The 27,969-nt window shown below is 38.8% G+C and overlaps 1 protein-coding gene across 2 annotated transcripts; it reads left to right on the top strand.

The window, feature by feature from the left end:
- The first annotated feature begins 66 nt into the window (after window positions 1-66).
- Window positions 67-27,652, top strand: RNASEL (ribonuclease L). 2 transcript variants are annotated; one of them, XR_003569648.1, is made up of 7 exons: window positions 67-229; window positions 6,286-7,912; window positions 13,099-13,184; window positions 18,524-18,729; window positions 18,858-18,975; window positions 21,494-21,638; window positions 24,497-24,572. XR_003569648.1 is itself a non-coding variant. In XM_027868567.1 (7 exons), the coding sequence occupies exons 2-7, from the start codon at window positions 6,445-6,447 to the stop codon at window positions 27,125-27,127; spliced, it is 2,142 nt and encodes a 713-aa protein (XP_027724368.1). In that variant the 5' UTR covers window positions 67-229; window positions 6,286-6,444; the 3' UTR covers window positions 27,128-27,652. The 2 variants fall into 2 exon arrangements, 1 of the variants encoding a protein (XP_027724368.1); XM_027868567.1 differs by lacking the exon at window positions 21,494-21,638 and adding an exon at window positions 26,998-27,652 and having other exon boundaries at window positions 24,497-24,630.
- Window positions 27,653-27,969: the final 317 nt, after the last annotated feature.

Raw genomic sequence — 27,969 nt, 5'->3', positions numbered from 1 at the left:
TCTTCCTGTCTGCCTTTCTCATTTCTCCAACCCTCTCTTTGTCCCGCCCCCTGCTCAATGACGTTACACAGAGAAAAGCCCTGCAGCTAAAGCCCATTTATTTACTCAGCGGGATGCATTGAAGCGTCCAGCCTTCTAGGAGAGGAGTTATAACCAAATGCTGCCAGTGAGTTTGGGAGACAAAGAGATGCTGACAGGAAAACCTGACCCAGAATTAGGAGATCTGAAGGTAGGTGTGGGCAGGAGGAGGAGAGCTGGACTGAGAGTCCGAGAAATGGTCCTTTTAAAGATTTTTCTGGTGGGAGATTCTCTGAAGCACAGCCTGGGAATGGTACGAAGGGGCCAACGTGGGACAAAAACAGGCTCGAGCTGGGCTGGGCTCTTTGATAGTCTGCTGTTAAAATCATTAGTGCAGTTCTTCAACCTCGCAACGGAATTACTTTCTAGAGAGAAACGAAACTGAAAGCAAGGAATGATCCTGGCAGACATGCCCTTCCTTTCCTTCCCGTAATCCTCTTTCTTTCCCTCTTATTTCATTCACATTATGGTCCGTCCCACTCCCAGCTCTAGAATGGGGAGTTTAGAAAGCAGTTGGCTGAGTGAGTGTAATCATGAAAGACAGAGAGTCAGGACGAGACTGAGGATGTGTTTAGGCGACACAAGTGTCCTAGTTTACAATCAAAGACACTGTAAAATGTTATCCACTTTGAACTGGGTTCTCACTGCAGCCACAAATACTTGTATTCCTCCTTAAGTGATTTTCTATCTCTCTCCCCCAAGAAGCTCTTCCAAACCTTTTCTTCTCTCCTATGTCTTCCCCCACTTTCAGCTGAGGATCCCACCTCCTACTTTACTGAGAAAATTGAGGCCATTTAGCAGGAAATCTTTTTTCTCATTATCTTAAAACCCTTTGGCATCATCTCTTCTCTCCTCCTTTCCTCCAGTTTCTGACAATGAGATGACCATTACACTTTTAATTACACTTTAAAAACTTCGTTAGATCCCTCAGCTTATATCATCCTGTATCAGTTCTCTTTTTCTCAGCTAAATTTCCGGTCTATGTTTACTGTCTCTACTTCCTCTTCTTTCATTCACTCCTGTTTCTCAACTGAAATGGCTCTCTCTAAAGTAATCAGTAATAATCATGCCTGGCATTTATAATTATGGCTAGCATTTATACAGTACTTTAAGGTTAAAAACCTTTTTTTAAACTTCTCTCTCTCCTCTCTGTCTCTAACCCTGGAAAGTAGGTGCTATTAGAACCCTCATTTTATAGTTGAGTAAACTGAGGCAAACAGAGGTTAGGTGATTTGAGAGTCACATGGTCAGATCTGTGTTTAAGTAAAATTACTTTTGCAGCAATCAGGAGGATGGGCTTAAATGGGAAGTCTCTTGAGGCAGGGAGACCGCATAGGAAACCATTGTAATAATTTAGGCAAGAAATAGTGAGGGCCTTAAACTAAGGTTGGTGGCTGTGTGAGTGGAAAGAAGGGCTTGGCTGCAAGAGACTGAATCCATTGAGTGACGGAGAGTGACGAGTTCACCAATGTTATGGACCTGAGAAATTATAAAAGTAGCAGTATCTTTGAAAGAAGTACTGATGCTTGGAAGAGAGGGCGGTTTGGTGGGGAGATGATAGGATCTTTTTTTCGACGTGTTGAGTTTGAGATGTCTCCAGGATATCCAGTTTGGAATGTATAATAGGCAATTGGTGATGTGGGATGGAAACATGGGGGAGAGACTGGGGCTGTATACACAGATTTGTTAGTTATTGTTGTAGGGATGACAATTTAACCAGTGGGAACTGATGAGGTCACTGAGAGCTAGACAGAGGAATAGGGGACTTAAGGCAGAGCCTTGAGGAATAGCCATTGATAGGGAGAGTGATCTGGTTGATGAACTACAAACAGGGACTGAGAAGAATGCAGTTAAATAGGTAGGAGGAGAAAGAGTGCTGTCCAGAAAGCTCAGGGAGGCGATGGTAGTTGCTAGTGTCAGATGCAGCAGATAGGTCTAGAAGGATGAATATTGAAAAGGGATGATCAGATCTAGCAATTAAGACATGAAGCAGCTAGGTGGCACAGGAGATAGGGTGCTGCATTTGTAGTCAAGAAAAACTGAATTCAAATCCTGCATCAGACACTTGCTAGTTGTGTGACCTTAGGCAAGTCATTTAAGTTCTCTTGGCCTCAGCTTCCTCATCTGTAAAATGGGGATACTAATGGCACATACTTCCAGAATTGATGTATAGATCCAATAAGAAAACACATGTTAAAAAAAAGAGAGAAGCAGATATTTTTAAAAAAGATTTTTTTTTTTTGGCTTGGCAATTGGGGTTAAGTGACATGCCCAGGGTCACACAGCTAGTGTCAAGTATCTGAGGCTGGAGCTCTATCCAGTGTGTCACCTAGCTGCCCCTTAGAAAGGCTTTTTAAACCTTAAAGCACTGTATGAATGCTAGCCATTATTATAAATGCTAGGCATGATTATCACTGATAACTTTGGAGAGAGCAATTTCAGTTGAGTGGTGAGGTTGGAAGTCAGATTGCAAAGGGTTAAGGAGTGAGTGAGAGAAAAGGAAATAGGGGCAGTGAGCATAGACAGAAAGTTTATTTATTCAATAATATTTTGTTTTTTCCCAATTATGTGTAAAAATGATTTTAAACACATTTGTTTAAGTTGAGTTCCAAATTCTCTCTCTCCCTCCCTTTTTCTGTTTTTATGATGATAAGCAATTTGGTATAGGTTATACACATGTACTCATGCAAAGTATTTCTATATGAGTCATGTTGGGAAAGAAAACACAGAAAAAAAACCCCACTACCATAAAAAAATAAAGAAAGTAAAAAATAGTATGCTTCGATCTGCATTCAGACTCTAAGCAGTTCTATCTCTGGAGATGATGGCATTTTTCATCATGAGTCTTTTGGAATTGTCTTGGATCATTGCATTGCTGAGAAGTGTTAAATCTTTCACAGTTGATCACCATACTGTATTGCTGTTACTTATATACAATCTTCTCCTGATTCTTCTCAGTTCACTCTGAATCAGTTTATATAAGTCTTCCTAGAATTTTCTGAAATCATCTTGCTTGCCATTTCTTATAGCACACTAGCATTCCATTGCAATCATATGCCACAACTTGTTCAGCCATTCCTCAATTGATTGACGTCCCCTCATTTTCCAATTCTTTGCTACCACAAAAAACAGGTGCAATAAATATTCTTGTACAAATAGGTCCTTTCCCCCTTTTAAAAAATCTCTTTGGGATACAGACCTAGTGGTGGCATTACTGGATCACAGTTTTATAGCCCTTTGGGCATGGTTCCAAAATACTCTCCAGAATACTTGGATCTGTTCGCAACTCCATGAACAGTATATTAGTGTCTCAATTTTCCCATATCCCCTCCAACGTTTATCATTTTCTTTTTCTGTCATCTTAGCTTATGTAACAGGTGTGAGGTGGTATGTAATCAATAATGATTTAGAGCATTTTTTCATATAACTATAGATAGCTTTGATCTCTTCATCTGAAAACTGCCTATTCATATCCTTGGACCATTTATCAATTGGGAAATGACTTGTAGTCTTATAAATTTGATTCAGTTCCCCATATGTTTGAGAAATGAGGCCTTTGTCAGAGACACTAGCTGTATAAGTTTCCCCCCACTTTTCTGTTTTCCTTCTAATCTTGTTTGCATTGGTTTTGTTTGTGCAAACCCTTTTTAATTTAATATAATCAAAATGATCCGTTTTATATCTTATAATGCTCTCTATCTTTTGTTTGGCTATAAATTCTTCCCTTCTCCCATTCCCCAATTGATAAATGGTCAAAGGACATGTACAGGCAGATGAAGAAATGAAAGCTATCAATAGTCATATGAAAAATTTTCTAAATCATTATTGACTAGGGAAATGCAAATTAAAACAACTTTGAGGTACCACCTCACACCTATCTGATTGGCTAATGTGACAAAAAAGGAAAATGATAAATGTTGGAGATGTGGGTAAATTGAAACAGTAATGCGTCATTGGTGGAGTTGTGAACTGATCCAACCATTCTGGAGAGCAATTTGGAGCTATGCCCAAGGGACTATAAAACTATGCATATATCCTTTGATCCAGCAATGCCACTACTAGGTCTGTATCCCAAAGAGATCATAAAAAAAATGGAAAAGGACCCATATGTACAAAAATATTTATAGCAGCTCTTTTTGTGATGGCAAAGAAATGAAAATTGAGGGGATGCCCATCAATTGGGAAATAGTTGAACAAGTTGTGGCATATGAATGTAATGGAATACTATCGTGCTATAAGAATTGATGAGCAGGTGGATTTCAAAAAATCTGGAAAGATTTACATGAACTGATGCTGAATGAAGTGAGCAGAACCAGGATAACATTATATGCAGTAACAACAATGTTGTTCAATGATCAACTTTGATAGACTTAGCTCTTCTTAGCAATACGATGATCTAAGACAACTCCAAAAGACTCATGATGGAAAATGCTATCCACATCCAGAGAAAGAACTATGGAGTCTGAATGCAGATCAAAGCATATTATTTTCATTCTTTTTCTTTTTTTCTCATGGTTTTCCCCTTTTGTTCTGATTCTTCTTTCACAACATGACTAATGTGGAAATATGTTTAATATGATTGTACATGTATAGCCTATATCAGAGTGCTTGCCATTTTAGGGAGAGGGGAGAGAAGGGGAGAGAAAAAATTTGGAACTCAAAATCTTATAAAAGTGAATGTTGAAAACTATCTTTACATAAAATTAGAAAAAATACTATAAAGTGGAAAAAAACAAATTCTTCCCTTCTCCATAGATTTGACAGGTAAACTATTCTCCACTCTCCTTATTTGTTTATGGTATCACCCTTTATGTTTAAATCATGTGCCTATTTTGATTATCTTGGCATATGGTGTAGGATATTGATCTACACCTAGTCTTGGCCATATTGTTTTCCAGTTTTCCCAGCTGTTTTTGATAGACAGGAAGTTTGGCTGAGAAAAGGAGAACTAAGAAAGGATGATAGCTGGAGAGGATGGTAGATTCTGGTGAAGTTAGTCAGGTCTTAATATGGTCATCTCTTTGTCAGAAACTGGGAGAAAGGAAAAGAGAAGAGATTATGTCAAAAGGCTTAAATATGAAGAGAAGAGGAGAAGAAGGAGGCCAAATGGCCTCAATTTTCTCAGTAAAGTGGGAGGTGGGATCCTCAGCTGGGAGGTATAGGAAGAGAAAAGAGGAGGTTCAGAAGAGCTTTTAGGGGGAGAGAGATGGAAAATCAGTTAGGGAAGAATACAAGTATTGTGTTGTTACAGTGAGAACCTAGTTGAAAGTGGATAACACTTTACAGTTTCTCCAACTGGGAAATGGGAACAACAATAGTACCAGCTTCATAGGGTTGTTTTGAGGATCAAATGAGATACTAGTGCCTGGCATATAGTAGCTGTTATATGTTTTATTATTATTAACTAATAATAATAATAATAATCTCTAGGATCAGCATCTCTTGAGTAGGAGGAGGAGATAGGATGAAGGGCACAATTCTGGGCTGTGGTCTGGCAAGGGATGAGCCACAATAGGATAGGTGTGGCAGGAGGGGAAGCAGAAGACAGTGTACATTTGAACTGATTAACTCCAGGGTCAAGATTAGAGAGGGAAGAAAGTGAAGTCAATGCAAGAGAAATGACCTGATAAAGTCCTGGGTGGCAGACGGGTTAGAGACCTTAATGAAGTGAAAGATGGGTTTGGAGGGGTTGAGGCATGGTGCAGAACGGAATGATAGGAGACTGTGGTCAGATAGAAGAATATCAGAGTTTTAAATTAGGTAAGTGGAACATTTCTGGGTAATGGTGAGATTTAGTGTGTCACCATCCCTAGGTGCGGCTAAGGTGGCAGGAAGAAGTAGCTTGTGACATTTGAGGAGATTGAGGAATTACCAGATTATCAAAAATTGAGTATAGATCCTTTATATGTGTGAAGCTATATTATAAATAAAACAAAGCCATCTCATTTTTTAAACTCCCCAAACCTCAATGACTGGGTTGGGAACTCACCTATCAAGATATTCTCTAGGTGAAGATGAGAGAGTTTGAGACAACACCAACATAGAAACTGAAGTCCTCTAGTATAAGGGCAGCTAAGTGCAGAACTTCTTGAGGAAGGTTGGAGAGATGGAGGATGGTATACAATAGCCACCATTATGTGAACTGGGTAGAAAAATTTGTTTTTAATATGGCTTATCTGGTTAACTGACAAAATTATTCTTTATTAGATGGAGAAATAAAAGACCCAGAGAATGCTGTTCATTAGCAAGACAATCCTCATCTTCCCCAGCTGAAGACTCTCAAAATTTCACCCTTAATCACGTCCAAAATAGATGTACTTTCTTTTTCTCTAAGGCAAAGAGGATCACATTGCATAGCATTATCATATGACATTGACATTCATGGAGCCCAATAAACACAGCTCCCAGCAGAGACCCACATTTACCTCTTCCCCCAAGGTGAAATATTCTCCTTTGATTCAAGCTGTTAAGGAAGGTAACATTGGGTGGGTCCAAGAGCTGTTAGAAGGAGGAGAAGATATCAACGTCCAGGTGGAGGGTGGCTGGACTCCACTGCATAATGCTGTGAAAGAAGGCCACAAGAACATTGTTCAGCTTTTACTAGAGAAAGGTGCTGATGCTCATATCAAGAAAGACAATGGTGCCACTCCCTTCATTGTGGCTGGGATTGTGGGAAATGTGGAACTCTTGAAACTTTTTCTTTCTAAGGGAGCAAACATCAATGAATATGATAACCATGGGTTCACAGCATTTATGGAAGCTGCCTGTTATGGTCAGGTGGATGCCTTAGAATTCCTGTATGAAAATGGGGCACAAGTGAATTTGGGACGACAAACTAGTGAGGAACAAAAGAAACTGTGCAAAGGGGGGAACACAGCCCTCATGGATGCAGCCGAACAAGGTCATGTCAATGTGTTGAAAATCCTTCTTGAAAAGATGCAGGCAGACGTGAATGCCCGTGACAACATGGGCAGAAATGCCTTAATCCATAGTCTTCTGAATCCTAAGAACAAGAATGTGAAAGAGATTGTGCGCTTACTGCTAAAGTATAGAGCTGATGTCAACGTGAGGGGAGAAAAAGGGAAAACACCTTTACTTTTGGCAGTAGAGAAGGAGGATGGCGAGTTAGTACATATAATGCTGGAACACGATGGAATAGCTATCAATGATAGGGATAATGATGGCAACACAGCTCTTCTGGTTGCTGTCAAGAATGATCAATATGACATTGCCCAGTTGCTGTGTGAAAAAGGAGCCAAAGTAGACTGTGGAGAGCTCATTAGGATAGCTCAGAACAACTACGACCAGCGTATGGTCAATCTTCTTCGAGATCATGGGGCCAGTGAGAATTTCCCTTTCCCTCCTAAGGTCTATGAGCCAAACAGTCAACGATGGCAGGATGGCTTGAGGACTCTCTATAGGATAGAGCGTCCCATGATTGGCAATCTCAAGATTTTCATTCAAGAAAAGTACAGGATAGCAGAAACTTCTGAAGGTGGTGTATACCTGGGGTTCTATGATGGGAAAGAGGCAGCTGTGAAGCGATTCCAAGGAGACAGTAAAAGAGCTCATCAAGAAATTAACTGTATCCGCCATTGCCAGAACAATAGCAACTTGGTGACGTTTTATGGGAGAGAGAGCCAAAAGAGCTGTTTGTATTTGTGCTTTGCTCTTTGCGAGAAGACTCTGGAGGAACATCTGACTGATCAAGGAGAAACAGCCTTGAAGAATGAGGACCTCCAAAACATTCTCAAGTCCTTATTTAAGGCAGTGCAAGAACTACACAGAAGCAACTATACCCACCAGGACCTGCACCCAGGGAATATCTTGATAGGTGAGTCCCTTACCCAGCCATGGAGGTTTAGGGAGCTTAAAAAATGAGATCATTTAGCTTTCTTTATAACATACTGTAACACACACCAAAGGTCTACAGTCAATTTTTAGTGATTGACATGGAGATTATTTACTTTGAAGGTTATCTGTAGCAAAGTCTTCATTCTAGGCCAATTTCCTTCTGCTACCCTGGGCTCCTTTCTCCCAGATGTACTGGTTGACTGTCAAGGGAGCATAGACTAACTTTATTTATTTTTTTCTGGGAGAATATGCGATATTAATTTTTAATGTTTCCTTTTTAATTGATTTCATTTTTTATTTCTTTTTCATTAAAGTATAATATTCATTATTTTCTATCCTTTCCTATGATGTTTACCAACTTCTCTTTCTTTTTTTAAAAAAATTTTATTTAGTATTTTATTTTTCCCCAGTTACATGGAAAACAATTTTAACATTCACTTTTAAAATTTTGAGTTCCAAATTCTCTCCCTTCCTCCCTTCCCACCCCCACCCCCCATTGAAAAAGCAAGCAATTCAATATAGGTTATACATGTGTAGCAAAACACTTCCATAATAGTTGTGTTGTGAAAGACTAGCTATATTTCCCTTCATCCCATCCCCCCTATTTATTCTCTCTCTCATTTCACCCTGTCCCTCCTCTAAAGTGTTTTGCTTCTGACTACCCCCTCCCCCAATCTGCCCTCCCTTCTATGACTCCCCCTTCTCTTATCCCCCTCTCCTCTAGGGTAAGATAGATTTCTATAGCCAACTGAGTGTGCATGTTATTTCCTCTTTGAGCCAACTTGATGAGAAAAAGGTTTACTCACTCCCTTTCACCTCCCTCCTCTTCCCTTCCACTGTAAAAACTTTTTCTTGCCTCTTTTATAGGATATAATTTACCCCATCCTATCTCTCCCTTTCTCTTTCTCCCAGTACATTCCTCTCTCACCCCTTAATTTTATTTTTGAGATATCATCCCTTCATATTCAACTCACACCTGTGCCTTCTGTCTATATATACTCCTTTTAACTACCCTAATAACGAGAAAGATCTTATGAGTCATAAATATCATCTTTCCATGTAGGAATGTAAATGATTAACTTTACTAAGTCCCTTATGATTTCTCTTTCCTGTTTACCTTTTCATGTTTCTCTTGAGTATTGTATTTGAAAGTAAAATTTTCTATTTAGCTCTGGTCTTTTCTCAAGAGTGCGTGAAATTCCTCTATCTCATTGAATATCTATTTTTCCCCTTCATGGATTATACTCAATTTTGCTGGGTAGGTGATTCCTGGTTGTAATCCTAGCTCCTTTGTCCCATAGAGTATCATATTCCAAGCCCTCTGATCCTTTAATATAGAAGCTGCTAAATCTTGTGTTATCCTGATTGTGGCTCCAAGACACTTGAATCTTTCTGACTGTTCGAAATATCTTCTCCTTGACTTGGAAACTCTATAATCTGGCTATAATATTCCTGGGAGTTTTCATTTGGGGATCTCTTTCAGGAGGTGACCTTTGGATTCTTTCAATTTCTATTTTACCCTCTGGTTCTAGAATATCAGGGCAGTTTTCCTTGATAATTTCTTGAAAGATGATGTCTAGGCTCTTTTTTTGATCATGGCTTTCAGATAGTCCAATAATTTTTAAATTCTCTCTCTTGGATCTATTTTCCAGGTCAGTTGTTTTTCCAATGAGATATTTCACATTGTCTTCTATTTTTTCATTCTTTTGATTTTGTTTTACAATTTCTTGATTTCTCATAAAGCCGTCAGCTTCTATTTGCTCCATTCTAATTTTTAAGGAATTATTTTATTCAGTGAGCTTTTGGATTTTCTTTTCCATTTGGCCAATTCTGCTTTTTAAGGCATTCTTCTCCTCATTGGCTTTTTGTCCCTCTTTTGCCATTTGGTCTAGTCTATTATTTAAGGTGTTATTTTCTTCAGTATTTTTTTTGGGGGGGGATCTCCTTTACCAAGCTGTTGACTTGTTTTTCGTGATTTTCTTGCATCACTTTCATTTCTCTTCCCAATTTTTCCTCTACTTCTCTTACTTGCTTTTCAAAATCCTTTTTGAGCTCTTCCATGGGCCTGAGACCAATTCATATTTTTCTTGGAGTCTTTGGATGTAGGAGCTTTAACTTTGATGTCTTCTTCTGAGTGTGTGTTTTGATCTTCCTTGTCAACAAAGAAAGTTTCTATAGTCAGAATTTTTTCCCATTGTTTGCTCACTTTCCCAGCATATTACTTGACTTTTTAACTCTTTGTTAAGGGAGGGCTCTGACTCCAGTGTGGAGGAGGGTGTACTGTCCCAAGCTTCAGTGGTTTTGTACAGCTGTTTTCAGAGATACTTCTAGGAACTTCTAAGTTTTCAGTTCTTCCAAGGGGGTATGATCTAAGGAGAGGTGTTTGCTCCTCTTCTGGCCTGTGCTCTGGTCTGTGAGCCACCACAAGCACTCTTTTCTGTCCTGGAACTGTGAGGAGATCCCCTCTCCACTGCTGCCTCAAACTCTGCTATGCTAGTGCTCCTCCTCACCCCAAGACTGCCACCCAGGACTGCAATACAGATCCAAGTACGGACAAAGCAACAGAGTCCTGCCTCAATGCTAGCAAAGAGATCCCTGTAATGTCCTTTTGACCAGTTGTTCAATCCCCATACCATCTGTGGGCTCAGAGCTCCAGAAGCAGCCACTGCCACTGCCTCTGCTGCTGCTGATTCAGTCACTCCCAAGGCCTGCTCCTAGTTTGCTGGGGCCAGGGCTGTGCTGGCGTGCCCTGTGCTGGACTACACTCCTCTCTCAGCCTGGTGCAATGGACCTTTCCTGTTGACCTTCCAGGTTGTCTTGGGCTGGAAATTTGTTTCAGTTTGTCTTTTTGTGAGTTCTGCTGCTCTAGAATTTGTTCAGAGTCATTTTTAAAGGTATTTGGAGGGGTTTGGGGGAGAACTCAGATGAGTCCTCACCTTTACTCCTCCATCTTTGAATAACTTTATAGTGTTCTAGAAGTGGATTTAATTAGGAAGGTACCTCCTCAAAATTCTCCAGTACAGCAAGTCTTCTAAACCTGGGGATCTTGGTAGATGTCACTCAAAACATCTAACATAGACATTTCTCCTTGAAAACAACTGCATAAGTATTGTACAGATGCACAATATCCATTGCTTGCTCTGGGGAAAATTTTAGGTTAAATTGGATATAGCAATTTTTCAGATAACTTCTTTGTATGAGGAATTCAGACTAAAACAAAAACAAATATACATACACATACATAAAGTATGCATATAAAAATGAAATAGAATGAAACTACATTAGACCAGGGTCCTCTTGAACTATCCTGAAGTTCAAATCACATGACCTGGTAATTCTTAGCCCCATGACCATGAACCTACTATCCACAAAAAGCCCTAACTCCTAAAGTTTGTCATTTCAAAACGTGAAAAAAAAGGGAGAAAACGCCACCTTTGATTTCAGGTTTATACCCACTTTACTGCCATCATCAAAGATATCTTTCCAATACTTATTAGATAAGATTTTCCTAAAATAGACTACTTCCCAAAGTACCTACTAGGGGCAAGGAGCTAAAGAGAAATTGATACTTTTAGGTGAACCCCAAAGATTGGACCTAGTCTATGTAAACCCAGAGCTTGGGGAGGGATTGTGTAATGGGTTACACACAGAAATATGAGTCTTCCTGTCACTCTTCTATGAATCAGGTGGTCCATTGCGATGTCTTTTTTTTTATGGCATAGATACCTTTGGCAATCTGATGAAGCCTATGGACTCCATCTCAAAATCATGTTGTTTTTTTTAAATTCATAATTGAAGAAAATGCTGTATTTTGGTTAGAAGTTAGTGAAAATAAAGGTGCAATTCCTTTTCCCCATTCAAATTCATAGAGTCTCTGAAATTTTCCAAGTTAAAACCCCCTCTTCTAATATCTAGCACAATGTCTTAAATTAATAAATGCTTTTTGGATTGTATTGGTTATATACCGAAGGGCAGGTCACAAAATATTTCCTAGGCTTAGTTTACTCATCTGCAAAATGGAGAAAATGCCCACTCTCACCAACTTACTCTCTACACCTTAAAGTGCTAGATGTATAATGTGAATAATGATGCTGCTTTTGCTTATGTCACTACAGGAAAAAATGAAGAATTGAAAAAGATGGAGGAAGGATCTCATCCTAGAGAGGATATCATATCATATCATATCATATCATACATATACCATATGTTCAGCCATTCCCCATTTTGATGGGTATCCTTCCCCACTTCAATTTCCAAAGCATGACCTTTGGTCCCATGCACATGGGACATCTTTCCTAAGTAAATTCATATTGGATTAGATGGAAGTTACCCAAATTCCAAAGTACCTCTGTTTTTGTTCAATAATTTTTGGAATGTCTAAAACTTTTTTGAAGTCTTAAGATATGTTCACTAACATAATGTTTTCACATAATTATGCTGACTCTTACTGATCAGTGTTCCCCTTCTAAATGCTTACAAGCCATCTCTTTAATAATATATCCTAGACTTTTGCCAGGAACAGAAAGTAAGCTCCCTAGCTTATATTTTGAAGACTCCATGTTATTTCCTCTTTTGAAAACAGGGACATCATTTTCCTTTTCCTGTTGCAAAGAACCTCACCCTTGCTCAGCAATTATATTCTCCATGTCTTTCAGAACCCTGGAATGTAATTCATCTGAGCCGGATGAATTTAGCTTTTCAGAAGCACCTAGTGTCTTGTCAATGTGTATTATTATTATTGGTCACATAGAAAAGCATGTGGATGCCTTAGTGCAAATCCCTGCCCACTATTAGAGAGACAAATACTTGTCTTGTTATGGGGGGCTAAGCAGTTACATATGTGAAAGTGCTTTGAAAAGTACAAAACACTTGATAAATGTGAGTCATTATTAGTGTCTTCTTCAGAAAAGAAAGATGGAAGATCAGCTAGGTGGCATAGTGAATAGAGCACTGGCCCTGGATTTAGGAGGACCTGAGTTCAAATCTGGCCACAGACACTTACTAGCTGTGTGACCCTGGGCAAGTCACTTAACTCCCATTGCCCAATCAAAAAAAAAAGATAAGAAAGAAAGCATATTAAGATGCATGCTCATATGAGTCTAAGTCAGTTCATGGGGGGATGAGGAGTTTTCATTTCACTTAATTTCTCACCTCTTTCTCTGTCAGATTCTAAAGATGAAGTTTGTTTGGCAGATTTTGATAAGAGTGAAAAATTGGATGAAGGTCGGCAGAAAATTAAAGATGATCTAAAGGTATAGTCCTTTTATGCTGAATCACATTTACTCCTCTTCTTTTATCTAAATACCACCCTCCTCCACTTCTGACCTCCCCTCTGTGCCCACACTTTCTTTCAATATCTTAGTTTCCTATCAAATGGTGGAGAATCATCTCATTTTAATCATGTTAGGAAGGATGTCGATAAACTAGAAAGCATATGGAACAGGGCAACACAATGATGAAAGATCTTGAAGTCACACCAATCAATCAATCAAGCAATAAGCATTTATTAAATACCTACTATGTGCCAAGCACTGTGCTAAGTGCTGGAATATAAAAAGAGGCAAAAATAGTCACTGAGTTCAAGGAGCTTGTAATCTTCTTACTGGAAGAGACAAAGTGAAAACAAATATATACAAAGCAAGCTGCATACAGAATAAATAGGAAATAATTAACAGTGGGAAGGCACTGGAATTAAGAGTGGTTGGGGAAGGCTTCCTGTAGAAGGTGGTTTTTAAATTGGGCCTTAAAGGAAGCCATAAAAGATTGATTGAAGTCATAGTTCCTGAAGACTCAGAAAATGCATTTTTGATACCATAATCATTGGTACTGTCAAAGGGTTGTACATCTGTAATAGGTAGGGCTTTATTAATGGAAATTATATTAAAGAAAAGGTGTTATTACATGCTTTTCTGCTCTGCTCTAAGCAAGTGCTTGATAAATGCTTTTTTATCTACTCCTCCACGCATCCATACATCTCTTCATCTAGTAACCATCCATCCATTCGTAGTTTCTTTGGACTGTGTCCTGACCAAATCATATCCCTATTATGCCCGGTGCTCAGTTCGAGGTGTCACGGACCACTTGTCTGGTGTGTTTCAATAGGCATTTCTTTCATGGATGAATTGGACCAGATGGCCGCTGAAGCCCTTTTTAACTCTAAAATTCTGCGTTCAGATTTTACACTCTCCCCCTGCCTGGTTTAAATGCAAAGAAGGGAACAAAAATAAAGCTGCATTTTTTCATGTTAGTTGTTGTTGTTGAGTTGTTTCAGTTGTGTCTGACTCTTCATGACCCCATCGGGATCTTCTTGGCAAAGATAGTGTAGTAGCTTGCTATTTCCTTCTTCAGTTCATTTTACAGATGAGGAAACTCAGGCAAATAGGATTAAGTGACTAGACGAGGATCACGCAGCAAGTAAGTGTCTAAGGCCAAATTTAAACTCATGAAGATGAGTCTTTCTAACTCCAGACCTAGCACTCTACGCACTGCACCACCTAGCTGCCCTATGTTTACTAAAATGAAAAAAAAAATGTGAAGAAGCAAAGACAAGGTAATGGTTGTTTTTGCATTTGTTTGTGGTGAATTAAGAAATGATTTTTGTCTCCAATACTGCTGATTTGAACTTCAGCTGATCTTTCTTGGGAGCATCCCTGTGATTATCAATATTGTGAGAATCGATATATTGTGAAATCAGTCTATTGACTTGATGTGAATTCACGTTAGGAATTTTTCTTCATAAAAGGACCACTTTAAATAGTGGGGCAGTTTTCCTGAATTTTGTGTTGTTGTTTGTCCTTCATTTTCTTTTCTTTCCTTTTCTCTCTTTCTCTCTTTTTTTTTTTTTTTTTTGACTAGGCTAATGGGTTTAAGTGACTTGCCCATGGTCACATGGTTAGTAAGTGTTATGTGTCTGAGGCCGGATTTGAACTCAAGTCCTCCTGAATCCAGGGCTGGAGCTCTATCCACTGCGCCACCTAGCTGCCTCCTTGTCCTTCATTTTCAAAGAGGACCGATGACATCAAAGAGTGATGTCTTGACTCATTCATTAATTGGATTTAAGTGAGGCAGAGTGGCAAGCCAAGAAAGCTGTAAAGAAAAGAAAAATATAAAAAACAAAGATAACTAGTTTTTTTTTTGTGGAAAAAATCAAAACTATTTATGCAGCTGTGTTCCGGACAGCATAATGTAGTGGAAAGATCCCAGAATTTGGAGTCATAAGAACTGGGTTTGAATCCTTCTTCTGATACTTTAATACTTATGTGACCCTGGCACAAATGAAATAATATTTGCAAAATACTTAGTACAGTGCCTGTGCTACCTGCTTAATAAATGTGTGCTCCCTCCCCTCTCCCCTCTCCATGAGACAAGTCACTGAACGTACCTGGACCTCAGTTTCCTCATCTATAATAGGACAAAGTTGGACTAGATGACTCTAAGACCCCAGTTACATTAAAACCTCAGAGGTTATCTTGTCCAAGAGATTGGAAGCTGTAGCTACAGGAAGCATGGCACAGAGATGACCAGAAAGACTTTCAGCGAAAGGAAATATCGTTCCAAAGCAGTTCGTTCTACTTTTGTTTAGCTCTGAATGTTATGGAATTCTTCCTTATATCAATCAGTCAGTCAGTCAATCAATCGACAAGCATTTATTAAGGGTCTCTACTATGTACTTGATGTGGTGCCGGGTGCTAGTGATACAAAGACAAAATTAAATAGTCCCTGCCCTCAAGGAGCTGATATTCCATCAGGAGAGACATGTACAAATATAAGTATATGGTATATAAATACAGTAAATATATAGTCATTTTTGGGAGGAGGGCATCGTGGGAGAGGTGGGATGGAAATCAATAAAGTCCTCATGTAGAAGGCAGTACTTACACTGAGTTTTGAAGACAGATGGGGATCTTAAAAATGAGAGGGTTTAGGAAGGAGTGCCTTCTCTGCTTGGAGGATGCCCTATGCCAAGGTATGGAGCATCACGTGTGAGAAAGAGCAAAGCCCGTCTGACTGGACCATAGAGTGCTTGATGGGGAGTTATGCATAAACCTGAAAAGGTGGGCTGGTGCCAGGTTGTAAAGGGTTTAAGATACACAACAGAAGAGTTTGTATTTGATCTAGAGGTTATAGGGAACTATCAGATTTAATGAACAGGGGAGTGTCATGGACAGACCTATCTTTTAGGAAACTGATTTTGATGGCTCAATTAAAGATGGAATGGAGAAGAGAGAAAAAAGAGTCAGGTAGACCGAAGACAATGGCCTGCGTATCAAACCTAAAATTTGCCTCTCTCCCTTCCTGGGCTGAGCAGAGCAATGCTGTCCCTCCTCTAGCCTTTCAGTATTTGAAGACAGCTCCTTCGGCTCGCATAGTCCGTGTACCCAAATGTTTTCAGAGCAGGAGGTTTCCCATCACACTGGGACATTTCTGGTTAAAGTTTTCTCTCATCCCCTGGAGCAGTACCCTTCTATTTCTTCCCCTGACCTACTGTATGATTTGAATCTACTCTGAGTTGGGCTGTACTGTGCCTTTTTGTCAGTGACTGGGATTCAGAAAGGGCTTAGATACTGACTGGATGTTGCTAAGGTGTGGTTGATTGGGAGTGGAAGGGTTGGATTGGTCCGAGTTACCAGCAGGGACCACATGATGGCCATGGTTGGTACAGATAGAGATCACAACTGAGACAAGTCAGAAGAATCAGGACAGGGAATCCAGGATATGGATATTGGAGTCCAGGCAAAGATACAGAGAGCCTTTTGGCTGATGGATTGGGCAGAAGCCTCTCAGTAGAAGAAATTTCCATGGATGAATCCAGACAAAGCTTTTGACTTCAACACAAATGGGTATATGTTGTTGTTCAGTTGTTTCAGTTGTGTCTGACTCTTTGTGACCCCATTTGGGATTTTCTTGGCAAAGATACTGGATTGGTTTGCTTTTTCCTTCTCCAGCTCATTTTGAACATGAAGAAACTGAGGCAAATAAGGTTAAATGACTTGCCCAAGATCACATAGCTAGTAAGTGTATGACGCCAGATTTGAATTCAGGATGATGAGTCTTTCTGACTCTAGGCCTGGTACACTGCCCTGCCTAGCCACCCAGCTGGCATATGAGTCCCTTTTATCCAGAAGCTATTTAGGTCTTTTTGATCAGCTCCTGAGGTAATTTGTCTTGCTTTAAAGAGCTAGGTCTATCCTCTTTGGTCTATTTTTCCCATAGTCCATAGGCATGGAGTCCTCTTCTACTCAGAATTTCTTGTTAATAGTCTAGGTTAATGCAATGTCCTTCCTGGAGAGAAGGCAGTGTTGGAAACTCCCTAAGGGGAAGTGAAAGAAGAAAGAGTGCTCAAGTATTCTTCTCTCTTGGCTTATTGAGAATGGCCTCTCTGTTTTTCCCTCATCTGAATATCAGCTCCTGCACCGATTCAGGACTAGGATTTGACTTCTAAAATGCACCTCTGGTCTAAGTCTTGACAGAACCTTGCCCTCAAATATTTTATTCCCCTTGAAGTCAATCACCTACCTTGACCCTTGTCTAGCCAGATGTTGACTAAGCTACTTACCTGCCTTCATGTGTAGCCAACCTTCTTTTGTGTACCCAGCCTGCCCTTTGCCAGCTGTCTATATTCCAATGACCACCCTCAAGTCAACAAGCATTTATTAAGTATTTACTATGTGTCTGTCACTGTAATGAGAGCTGGGAATACAAATATAAGCAAGAAGACAGTGCCTGCCCACAAGGAGCTTACTTCTAATGGGGAAGAGGACACATAAAAGAACACATAAAAGAATAGGAGGGGTGGCATTCACAAAGAAAGAAGTCTGGTGAGTCAAAAATGAAGCCCAGAGAGGAAATAGCACATTTTTGCTTAGACATTTTCACTGGCTTGAATTCCACTTCTGATTCTCTCCACTGATATACATTATCTCTTCCACCACATCATGGTGGTGGGGATAAGGTGGGTGGCTGGAGTGGGGGTCTTAGGGGTGTGCACCCCCCTGCAATATGGAAAATCTGTGTAAAATTTTTTGACCTTCTCTTCATACCAGAGAAGTCTCAATTTTTTCTTTTTCTTTTATGGGGTGTTTACAGTATCTTATTATAAAATTTGAGTTAAGTATTTGATCATAGGCTCTGTGTCATTTACTGGCCTCTGCATGTCATCTGCGACTTCCGCAAAACTCCCCCAAATTTCCATTTTATTTCTTATGCCAACCTAAGGTATATCAAAACCACAATGGGGAAAGTCACAATGTGGAAGGGATAACTATAATTCCTACTCATCCTTCAAGACCGAACTCAAGTTCTATCTTCTCCAATAAGCCTTCCCTGACCACCCTACCCCATGGTGACCTATTGTGAATCCCTACACTACTTATTTTCTATACCACTCACTGGGCTCTTAGTAGGGGCTGCCTGGAGTGGTTAGTTCATTGCCTTTTCACCTGCCTTATTTCTCCAACTAGATTATGCTTATGTGAAGAGCAAAGACTTTGTCTTACTCATCTTTGCATCTCTCATGTCTATTAGAGTGCCCTGCAGAGAGTAGGTCTAGCTCAATAAATATAAGCTGATGGATTTATTGAATTCTTTCCAGGCTCTTGGAAGGTTGGTTCTGTATGTGGTGCAGGTGGGGAAAGACCCCTTTTCAAAAATTCAAGCCCAAAGTGACACTGAGGTCATAGAAGCTTGTACAAATGAGGAAACTAAAGATCTCGTGCAAAACTTGCTTAGCCCTGGGGAGGAATGGCAGAACCAGCTAAGTGAAATGCTCTCTCATCCTTTCTTTTGGAGCTGCAAAATGTAAGTGAAAGCCCAGATTATAAATGACGAATGAATGAATTGAACTGGATGAATGCACCACTGACATTTATACCTTGATGGGAAAGGAGGAAGGAACAGGGAACAACTGTAATTCTGTCATCTTTCAGACGTAACAGGTTCCTTCGAGATGTGGGGAATGAATCTGACATCAAAAAAAGAAATTATGACAGCAAAATCCTTGAGAAACTCGACCACACTAAGGCTTTTGAAAATTGGAGAGAAAAGGTAAGATCAGTGTGGTCTAATAGGCTTTACTGGTCATGAGACTCTGCCAACTAGGGTTGTTAATTGTCCTCATCAACTCTCACTTGAACCATTACATCGCCTTCTTATTGGTTTCCTGTCCTCAAAGCTCTACCTTTTCTACTCCATCCCTTCCATAGGTTCAACATTGACAAGTAGCTACTAAGTGTTTTGCTTCCTTGTTTTATACATCAGTTTTTGCAGTTTGAGTATTTATCAATGTTGAATTAAACTAGGGTGGTGAGTAGAAGAAAGGAGACAACATAAGAAATATCATGAAGACAGGAAATGATAAGGGGAAATGAAGAGGGAAGAGTCAAGGATAACCCTGAGGGTGTGAAGCTGGGTGACTGCAAAGATTGTGAGATCCATTACAGGATCAGGAAAACTAGGCAGGAGTTTGGGAAGGACAGCCAGTTGTAAATATCTGCCAGGAAGTTAGTGATGTGGTACTGGAATCTAGGAGAGGAACGAGGTTGACTACATAGCTTTGGGAATCATCTGAATAATTGAACCAATGGGAGGTGATGAGAGACTATAGAGAGAGAAGTCCCAGGACAGAGCTTTGGGGAACAACCACATCTAGGGGATGGGACCTGAATGATGATTGAGTAAAGACAATTGTGTCAAACAGGAACAAGGAGGAGAAACAAGAGAAAAGTGTCAAAAAAATTTCAGAAAGGAGAGCATATCCAGAAGGAGAAAATGGTTAACACAGAGAGGTCAAGAAGAGTGATAATAAAGAGTGAGGCAAAATCCTCTGCTTAAAGAGAAGGGCAGCTATGATTTGAGCTGTGTTTGATTTAACAATTAAGGGATCGTTGGTAACTTTGGAGAAAGCAGTTTCAGTTAAATGATGAGGTTGGAAGTCAGATTGCAAGGAGTGAATGAGGAGAAGTAGAGGCAGTGGGTACAACAGTTTACCACATAAGAAGTTAGCTCAAAGGGATGGTAGGCTCAACTCAAAGTTAGGAACCTAGAGTGGGGAACACTTAGCTTGCTTTTAACTCATAAGAAAGAAGATAGGAAAAGAATGAAGATGAGAAAGGAGAGAGGGAGAGACAGAGAGACAGACAGAGAGACACAGAGAGACAGAGAGAGTCAGAGAGAGAGAGAGAGAGAGAGAGAGAGATGATCTTGAGGGCAATTTACAGAGGTAGACGAGATCAAGGTAAAAGAAGAAGGATTTAGAAAGAAAAGAAAGAAAGAGATTTACTTTGAGACAGGGGCATCCTTTTCATCCCAGTTTGGAGGAAAGAAGGAGACTCAGCAAGTCAGTCAACCAATAAACATTTATTAAGTGCTTAATATTTGCCTGGCACTATATTAAGCATTGGCAAAAACAGTCCCTGCCCTCAGGTTGGGGGTGACAACATATAAGTAACTAAGTAATACAAGGTATAAATAAAATAAATGAAAGGAGATCTCAGAGGAGAAGGCAATAGCAGCTGGGGAATTGGGAAAGGCCTCTCACAGAAGGAAATATTTGAGTTAAGTCTTAAAAGAAGCCAAGGACACTAGAAAGAGAATGGGAGATGGTATCGAAGGGTTTTGAGATATAGAGGAGATAAGAGGGAACTCAAGGCCACAATTTTCCAAGTAAAATTAACAGAAAATGAACAAGCATTTACTTCTTTTAAAATCAAGTTATTAATTATTTGTTTTTAACATTCGTTTAAAAATCTTTTTGAGTTCTGAATTTTCTCCCTTCCTTCTACCTCTCCTCCACTCATTGAGAAGGAAGCAACATGACATCCATAATACATGTGAAATCATGCAAAACATATTTCCATATTCGCTGTGTTGAAAAGCAACAACAATAAAAAAAAACCCAAGAAAAATAAAGCAAAAAAATTATGCTTTAATCTGCACTCAAACTTTATCAGTTCTTTCTGGAAGTAGACAGCATTTTTTTCATCATGAGTCCTTCATAATTGTCTTGGACCATTATATTGATCAGAGTAGCTAAGTAACAAGCATTTATTAAGCGTTGACTATATGCCAGGCGCTGTGCTAAGCATTGGGGATACAAAGGAGGCAAAAAACAGTCCCTGTCTTCATGATCTAACGGGGAAGACAATACTCCAACAACTATATACAAAGAAGATATATATATAGGTGCTGGAGATAATTACAGAAGAAGGAACTAAGATTAACGAGGACTGGGAAAGGCTTCTTGTAGAAGATGAGACTTTAGCTGAGACTCAGGAAAGCCAGAAAAGCCAAGAGGCAGAGATAATGGCATAGGGGAAAGGCAGTGAAAAGGACCAGATGGAGTGAGGAGTTGAGAGGAGATCGGTATCACTGGACCTCTGACTAGGTTGGGGGGAGGGCATTAGTGTAAAATATAAGAAGACTTCCTACCTAAGAAGGTAGGAAGGGGCCAGGTTATGAAGGGCTTTCTATGTCAAAGAGAGAATTTTATATTTGATTTGAGGTGATAGGGAATCACTAGGGTTGATTGAATAGTGGGTTGACATGGTCGGACTTGCACTTTCAGATAAATTTGACAGTTGAGAGGAGGATGGACTGGAGTGGGGAGAGACTTGGGAGAAGGAGGCCAACCACTAGACTGCAGTAATAATTCAGGCCTACATCAGGGTGGTGGTGTGCTAAAGGATGAGGCATGTCTCTAATGCGTCTTGGTAGGTAAAGACTCCTAAATATTTTAAACATTACTGAGCTATTTTTAATTATTTTTTTCTCCCTATTTCTTTCTGGTGCATTTTGTAATACACAGAAAGGCTGATAGCTTTTGTGAGTTTATTATACATTCTGTTGCTCTACTGAAGTTGTTGTTTCTATTAATTTTTAGTTTAGTAAATACTCTTATCATCTGCAAAAGGCAATAATTTTGTCTCTTCTTTGCATAGACTTATTCCTTCAATATTTTTATTCTTATTGCTGTACCAACATTTCTATAACTATATCAAGTAATGGTGATGATAGTAGAAGCCTCTGCTTTACCCATTAATTTATTGGAGAATCCTCAAATATTTCTTTATTACAGATACATGCTAGCTCCTGGTTTTAGCTAGATACTATTTACAATATTAAGAAAAGGGCCATTTATTCCTACTCTTTCTAGTGTTTTTAACAAAAAAGGGTCTTGTATTTTGTCAGAAGCCTTTTCTGCATGTATTAAATTGATCATGTGATTTTTATTATTTTTTAATTGTTTATGTTTATGTCCATTATGTTTATAGTTTTTCTAACATTTGACCAACCTTACAATCTTGCTATAAATCCAACCTGGTTATGGGGTATAATATTTTTAACATACGGCCATAGCATTTTTGATAATATTTGATTCAATTTGTGTTGATACTTATTAAAGATACTGGTTTATATTTCTCTTTATTTGTTTTATCTCTCTTTGGTTTAGGTATCAGGACCATATTTTTCTCATAGGGAGAATTTGATAGAAATCTATGTTTCCCTATTTTTGCAAACATTTTATGTAAAATTGGAGTTAATTGTTCTTTAAATGTTTGATAGAATTCATTTACAAATCCATCTGATGCTGTGGTTTTTTCCTTTGGTAGTTCATTTGTACATTGTTCAATTTCTTCTTCTGAGAAATTTATTGTTTTATTTAAATTCTCTATTATTCTATTTATGTGGACATTTTATATTTTTTGTATAAAAATCATCCATTTCATTTATATTTTTTGTTGGCATATAATTGAGTAAGAATTATTTCTAATGATTTCCCTTATTTCTTTTTCATCTGCTATGAATTATTTCTTTTCATTTTTGCTTTTGGAAATTTGTTTTTCTGGTAGGTGGTACAGTGGATAGAGTGCCAGGCTTGGAGTCGGGAAGACTCATCTTCCTGAGTTCAGATGTGACCTCAGACACTTACTAGCTGTGTGACTCCAGGCAAGTCACTTAACCCTGTTTGCCTCAGTTTCCTCATTTATAAAAATGAGCTAGAGAAGGAAATGGCAAACCACTCAAATGTCTCTGCCAAGAAAACCTCAATTTGTGAAGAGTTGGATGTGATTGAAAAACCACTGAACAACTATTTTATTAGTTTAAAAAAACCCCAGCTCCTATTTATATCATTTTAACATTTTTTCTTTCTTTTTTATCTTTTCTTTGATTCTCAGAATGTTTGTTTTTGTGTTTAGTTTTTTATTTGTTGTTTTCCTATTTTTAATTGCATGCCCAATTCATTGATTTATTTTTTTCTCTCTTTTATTAGTGAAACTGTTTAGTGCTAAAAATATTTTCCCTCAGGAGTCCTTTAACTGCATTCTAAAAGTTTTGATGTATTGTCTCATCACTTACTTTTAAGAAATTATCTATTGTTTCTATGGTTTTTTTTTGATCCTCCAGTTCTTTAAGATTAAATTATTTAATCTCCATTTTATTTTTAATTCTTTCTTCAAAGGTCCCTTAATATGACTTTTATTGCATTATGGTCAGAAAAGTATGTGTTTAATATTTCTATTTTTCTCATTAGTTGAATTTTACAGATTAGGAAACTGAGGCACAGAGGACTTCAGTTGAGTGTCTTGTCCAAAGTCACACAACAAGTAAATGGGAGAAGATGTTGAGCTCAAGTTTTCTGACTTCATACATAGTATTCTTTCTATTAAATCATTAGCACTAGAAACTCTCATTGTCCTTACATTGAATCCATTTCCAAGATGGAAACATTATCAGAGTTATTTTTACTATAGAGTGGTAGAGATGAGACAAGGGGGAGGCAAAAGTAGAGAGTTCCCTAAGATCTCTGGAGGTTCAGGCATGGTCTTCAAAATCTGCCTTCCATTTTCCTATGACTGGTGAGAGCTCACTACATCTAGCTGGCCTCAGTGACCTGTTCATGCCTTTTTCCTGCCATGACCCTGTGCATACCTGCCTGGATTGAGGTTTAGAGTAGGAAGAGGTCATCTAGTCCAATTGTATCAATTAAAATTGAGAAAATGGGGGCCCAGAAAGAAGTAGTTTGTCGACTCGATAAATTTGGAAATACATATATTATATGATCAGGTTGTGGTTTGTTCTTTATTCTCGAAGAGGACCATATTATATAATCAGATATACATTGAAAGGCCCAGTTTGCCTTACTAGCTCTCTTTGAGGGTACAGTTTTTGTAATAATCATTGTTTCTAGCACCAAGGTATCAAGGGAACTTGGGAGAAGGGGAAGTCAGAATGATAATAATCATAATAACTAACTTTTCTATAGTTCCTTTATTTGTTGCTTTTGCTTTACAAGGCACTTTTACTGTATGTAGAGGATTTCTTTCATCTATACAAGAACCCAATGTCTCAGGGAGTGTAAACATTACTGTCCACATTTTTACAAATGAGGAATCCACAGGTCATAGAGCCTAAATGACTTACTCAGGTGATAAGGCTAATAATAGCAGATCCAGGACTTGAATCCAGGTATTCTGATTTAAAGCTTAATGCACTTAAAGTCCATGGCTGCTTGCCTTGAAGATGAGTAGATCTCACTTCAAGATGACTTATGTTTATTTTTTTTCAGATTGATAAAGATCTGATGGAAAAAATGGATTCATTTTATAAAATACCTAAAAAACGCTACAAGAACACTGTGGGAGACTTGCTGAAATTCATCCGGAATATAGGTGAACACATTGAAGAAGAAACATATAGAGAGTGAGTGTTCTCTTAACACCTGAACCCTTGGATGAAACAAGAAGTTTCATCAAGTTGTATGTTAATTTCTAATTCACTGACTGAAGCGGTAGTTGAGGGGCAGATGGTAAGGAAAGCTCTTTTAGAGAAGGAATTACTCTTTTGTGATCATCTTGAAAGACTTGTTACTAATGTGTGCACAGGGTGGTTGCAATCTCTTTTCTAGTTTTTGCTAAACTTGGAGTGGCAGTAGTTCTTAAATTTATGTAAGTAGAAAATAAAAGACAAAGAAGTTTAATGACTTTCTCTATATCAACAAATAAAGAAAGTTCTGAACTTTTTCTGTTGTAGCAGATTAAAATCTCTGTAAAGCTAGGGTAGCCTTTTGTATGTTCTTTGCTTTGGGTAGGACATTATGGCATATAACTAGAACTGGGGATGATTTTAGATGAGAATCCCTCCTGCTTTCTACAGTGATGGAGTGAGCAGCAGAATAATAGTTTGATAATTAGAGGCATGGCTTAGTGGAAAGAGTCCAAACGGAGAGTTGGAAGACCTGGGTTCTATTGTCTCACCTGTTACTATTTCAATTCCTCAAAACTGGCATTGAAGAATTAGAAGGAACCTCAGAGCTCATCTAGCCCAATCTATATCTAAACAGCAATCTTACCTTACTTACCTCTGTCAAATGGCCATACAGCTGCTGCTTAAAGACATTCAATGAAGGGGAATCCATTTCCATCCAGGTCAGCCCATTTTTCTTTTGAATAGCTCTCTTTATTAAGAAGACTTTCCTTACACTGAATCAATTGTGCCTCTTTATAGCCTTCACCCTTTGTCCATGGCTCTACTTTTTGGGATTAAGCAGAATATGTGTAATCACACAATTCTTCAGACAGTTGAAGCCAGCACTCATATCTCCACTCAAACTTCTCATCCCCAGTTCCTTCAACCAGTCCTTGTGTGGCACAATCTGAGGATCTTTCTCTCTCCTGGTTGCTTTGCTCTAGACATACCCCAATTTATCAATGTCCTTCCTAAAATATGGTGCCCAGAACTGAACATGATATGGCCTGACTGGGCAGAAATAAAGTGACTATCACATCCTTAGTCATGGTATGTATGAAGGATTGGACAGTGGAAAGTCTGGAGTCAAGGAAGCTTTTACAATACTCCAGGCAAGAGGTGATGAGGTCCCGAATTACATAGATGATCATGTGAGTAGAGAGGGGAGAGAAGGGGATGGATATGAGAGGCAGTATTGACAAGATGTGGGGGGAAAGAGTGGCTATGAAGGATGAGGGAAAATGAAGAGTTGGGAATGATTCCAAGGTGGTGACTGTGTTACCAGGAAAATGGTGGGATTCTTGATAGAACAGAAAAATTGGGAAGAGGGGTGGGTTTGGGGATAAGGGAAAATGATGAGTTCCATTTTGGACATACTGAATTTGAAATGCCTATAGGCATCCATTTGGAAATGTCCATTGGGCAGTTGACAATGTGGAACTGGGTCTTGGGAGAGATACTTAAGCACGCACAGACACATACATACAAGCACACATATGTGTGTGTGTGTGTGTGTGTGTTGTATGAGTGTGTAGGTACACCACCAAAGTCTTAGTGTAGTTTCAAACATTAATACATACAGATATTTATGTATTATATATATGTGTGTATGTATATGTATACATTTACATATATGTGTGTATATATATAAAAGCTTAAAACTACACTAAGACTTTGAGGTAGGGAGAGGTTAAATGATTTGCCCAGGGTCTTGAGGCTAATAAGTGTCTGAGGTCAGATTTAAACTCAGCTCATCCTGACTCCAGGCTCAGCACTCTATACACTGTGGCCCCACCTAGCTGCCTCAAAGAAAGTTCAGAAAAGTCTCTTCACCTCCCTAAACCTCACTTTCCTCATTCATAAAATCAGATGGTGGGATGATATAACCTCAAAGTTCCTTCCAGTTCTAAATCTGTTATCCTATAAGTCCAATCCTCACCTCTGGCCCTCTAAGTGAGAAAGTCCCACTTCTAGTGTCCCTCCAAAGAGGTTAACATGATTCAGTGGAGTTAGGACTTGCAATTAGGAGAGATCTGAGTTTGAATCCCACCTCCAACACTTGCTAAGTGTATGACCATCAGCAGGTTACTTAAACTTGTCTGAGTATCCACTTTCTTATCTATAAAATAAGAAAAGTCCTAGATGTAGTCCTGCTTTGCTGAGAGGATCAAAGAGTTAAGAGGCGACTTAGAAAGTTTCTGTGTTGCAGAAATTTAAGGAGATTTTCTTGAGGAATGAATGAGTTGTCAGATTTGTAAATGTCAAAATGGAGAACTAAATGCCCTGGAGCAAACATATTGAACGTATTATTTTTCATTTCAGTGTGAAGTCAAAAATTGGAGAACTTTCCCAGTATTTTCAGGAGCTGTTTCCTGGTCTGGTGATGTATGTCTATAATAAACTGCGGAATATGGACTACAGGAAGCATTTCCCCAGTGTTAACAGTTCTTAGCCTGGGTTGTTGACACCATGCCAACATGACTCTGGACCTGAGGATATTCTGTTTAAATCACTTCTTTCATGCAGCCCATTGGATGAATCTCACTCAATTCAACAAAGGCATATTGAAGATCTACTATTTATGAAGCCTTATGCTTGGTACTTTGAAGGCTATGATAAAGAGAAAGCTGGATCCCAACTCTTAAGGAATTGACCTCCTAGAAGGGAGGGTAAAGCATGTAGACATATAAACATAAAGCAAAGTCATATGTGAAAATGTATAAAAGTGATGAATTGCTAAAAGGAAGGATGTTTTGGTAGGAAGTTATTTTAGGTCTTCTCATTTAAATCTGGAAAATCTTACAAATATGGATCTATAGGCATACCTGACATAACGCTACTCCTACACCCAAATGTCATTTCACAGTAACCTCAGTAGAAATCTTAAACACATCCTTCACTGATCACTGATCACAACAATCAAAATTGTAATCAATTGAGGATGTTTGAATAAAAGTCCCATCACCATGAAAGTCAAGCTAAGGAATCTGGTTTTTTGTCTTAATGTAAATGGGGGGCTTTTCATTAAAACCCTACTTTACTATAGAATTATAGTGTCAGGGTAACTGAGTTCCCAAAGGCTATGGAAATAAAAAGGTGAAAATCCTTCCAAGTTGGAAAGCTACTAAGTACAGACCATGCAATAGACTGGAAGCATTTATCAGCTAAGGAACTGTCAAGCTAAGTTTAAAAAGGTTGATCACCAGAAGCTGGTCACTGTGTGATGATTTTTATTGTTGTTGATATTCCTGAAGACCATATACTGAGATAAGAAGGGGTTGTTAACAGCACTCT

This window comes from Vombatus ursinus, unplaced genomic scaffold (assembly GCF_900497805.2).
Source record: "Vombatus ursinus unplaced genomic scaffold, bare-nosed wombat genome assembly UNPS02014789.1, whole genome shotgun sequence".
Classification (NCBI taxonomy): domain Eukaryota; kingdom Metazoa; phylum Chordata; class Mammalia; order Diprotodontia; family Vombatidae; genus Vombatus; species Vombatus ursinus.
Note: the sequence above shows the minus strand (reverse complement) of the source record. Positions and strands in the feature narration are given on the sequence as shown.

What these genes read in the sequence shown, in the direction of transcription:
- RNASEL (XM_027868567.1), top strand. Translation starts at nt 6,445, where the DNA reads ATGACATTGACATTCATGGAGCCCAATAAACACAGCTCCCAGCAGAGA. An exon ending in TTCTTTTGGAGCTGCAAAAT is followed by an intron (nt 18,730 to 18,857) that starts GTAAGTGAAAGC and finishes GTCATCTTTCAG; the next exon opens with ACGTAACAGGTTCCTTCGAG. An exon ending in GAAGAAGAAACATATAGAGA is followed by an intron (nt 24,631 to 26,997) that starts GTGAGTGTTCTC and finishes TTTTCATTTCAG; the next exon opens with TGTGAAGTCAAAAATTGGAG.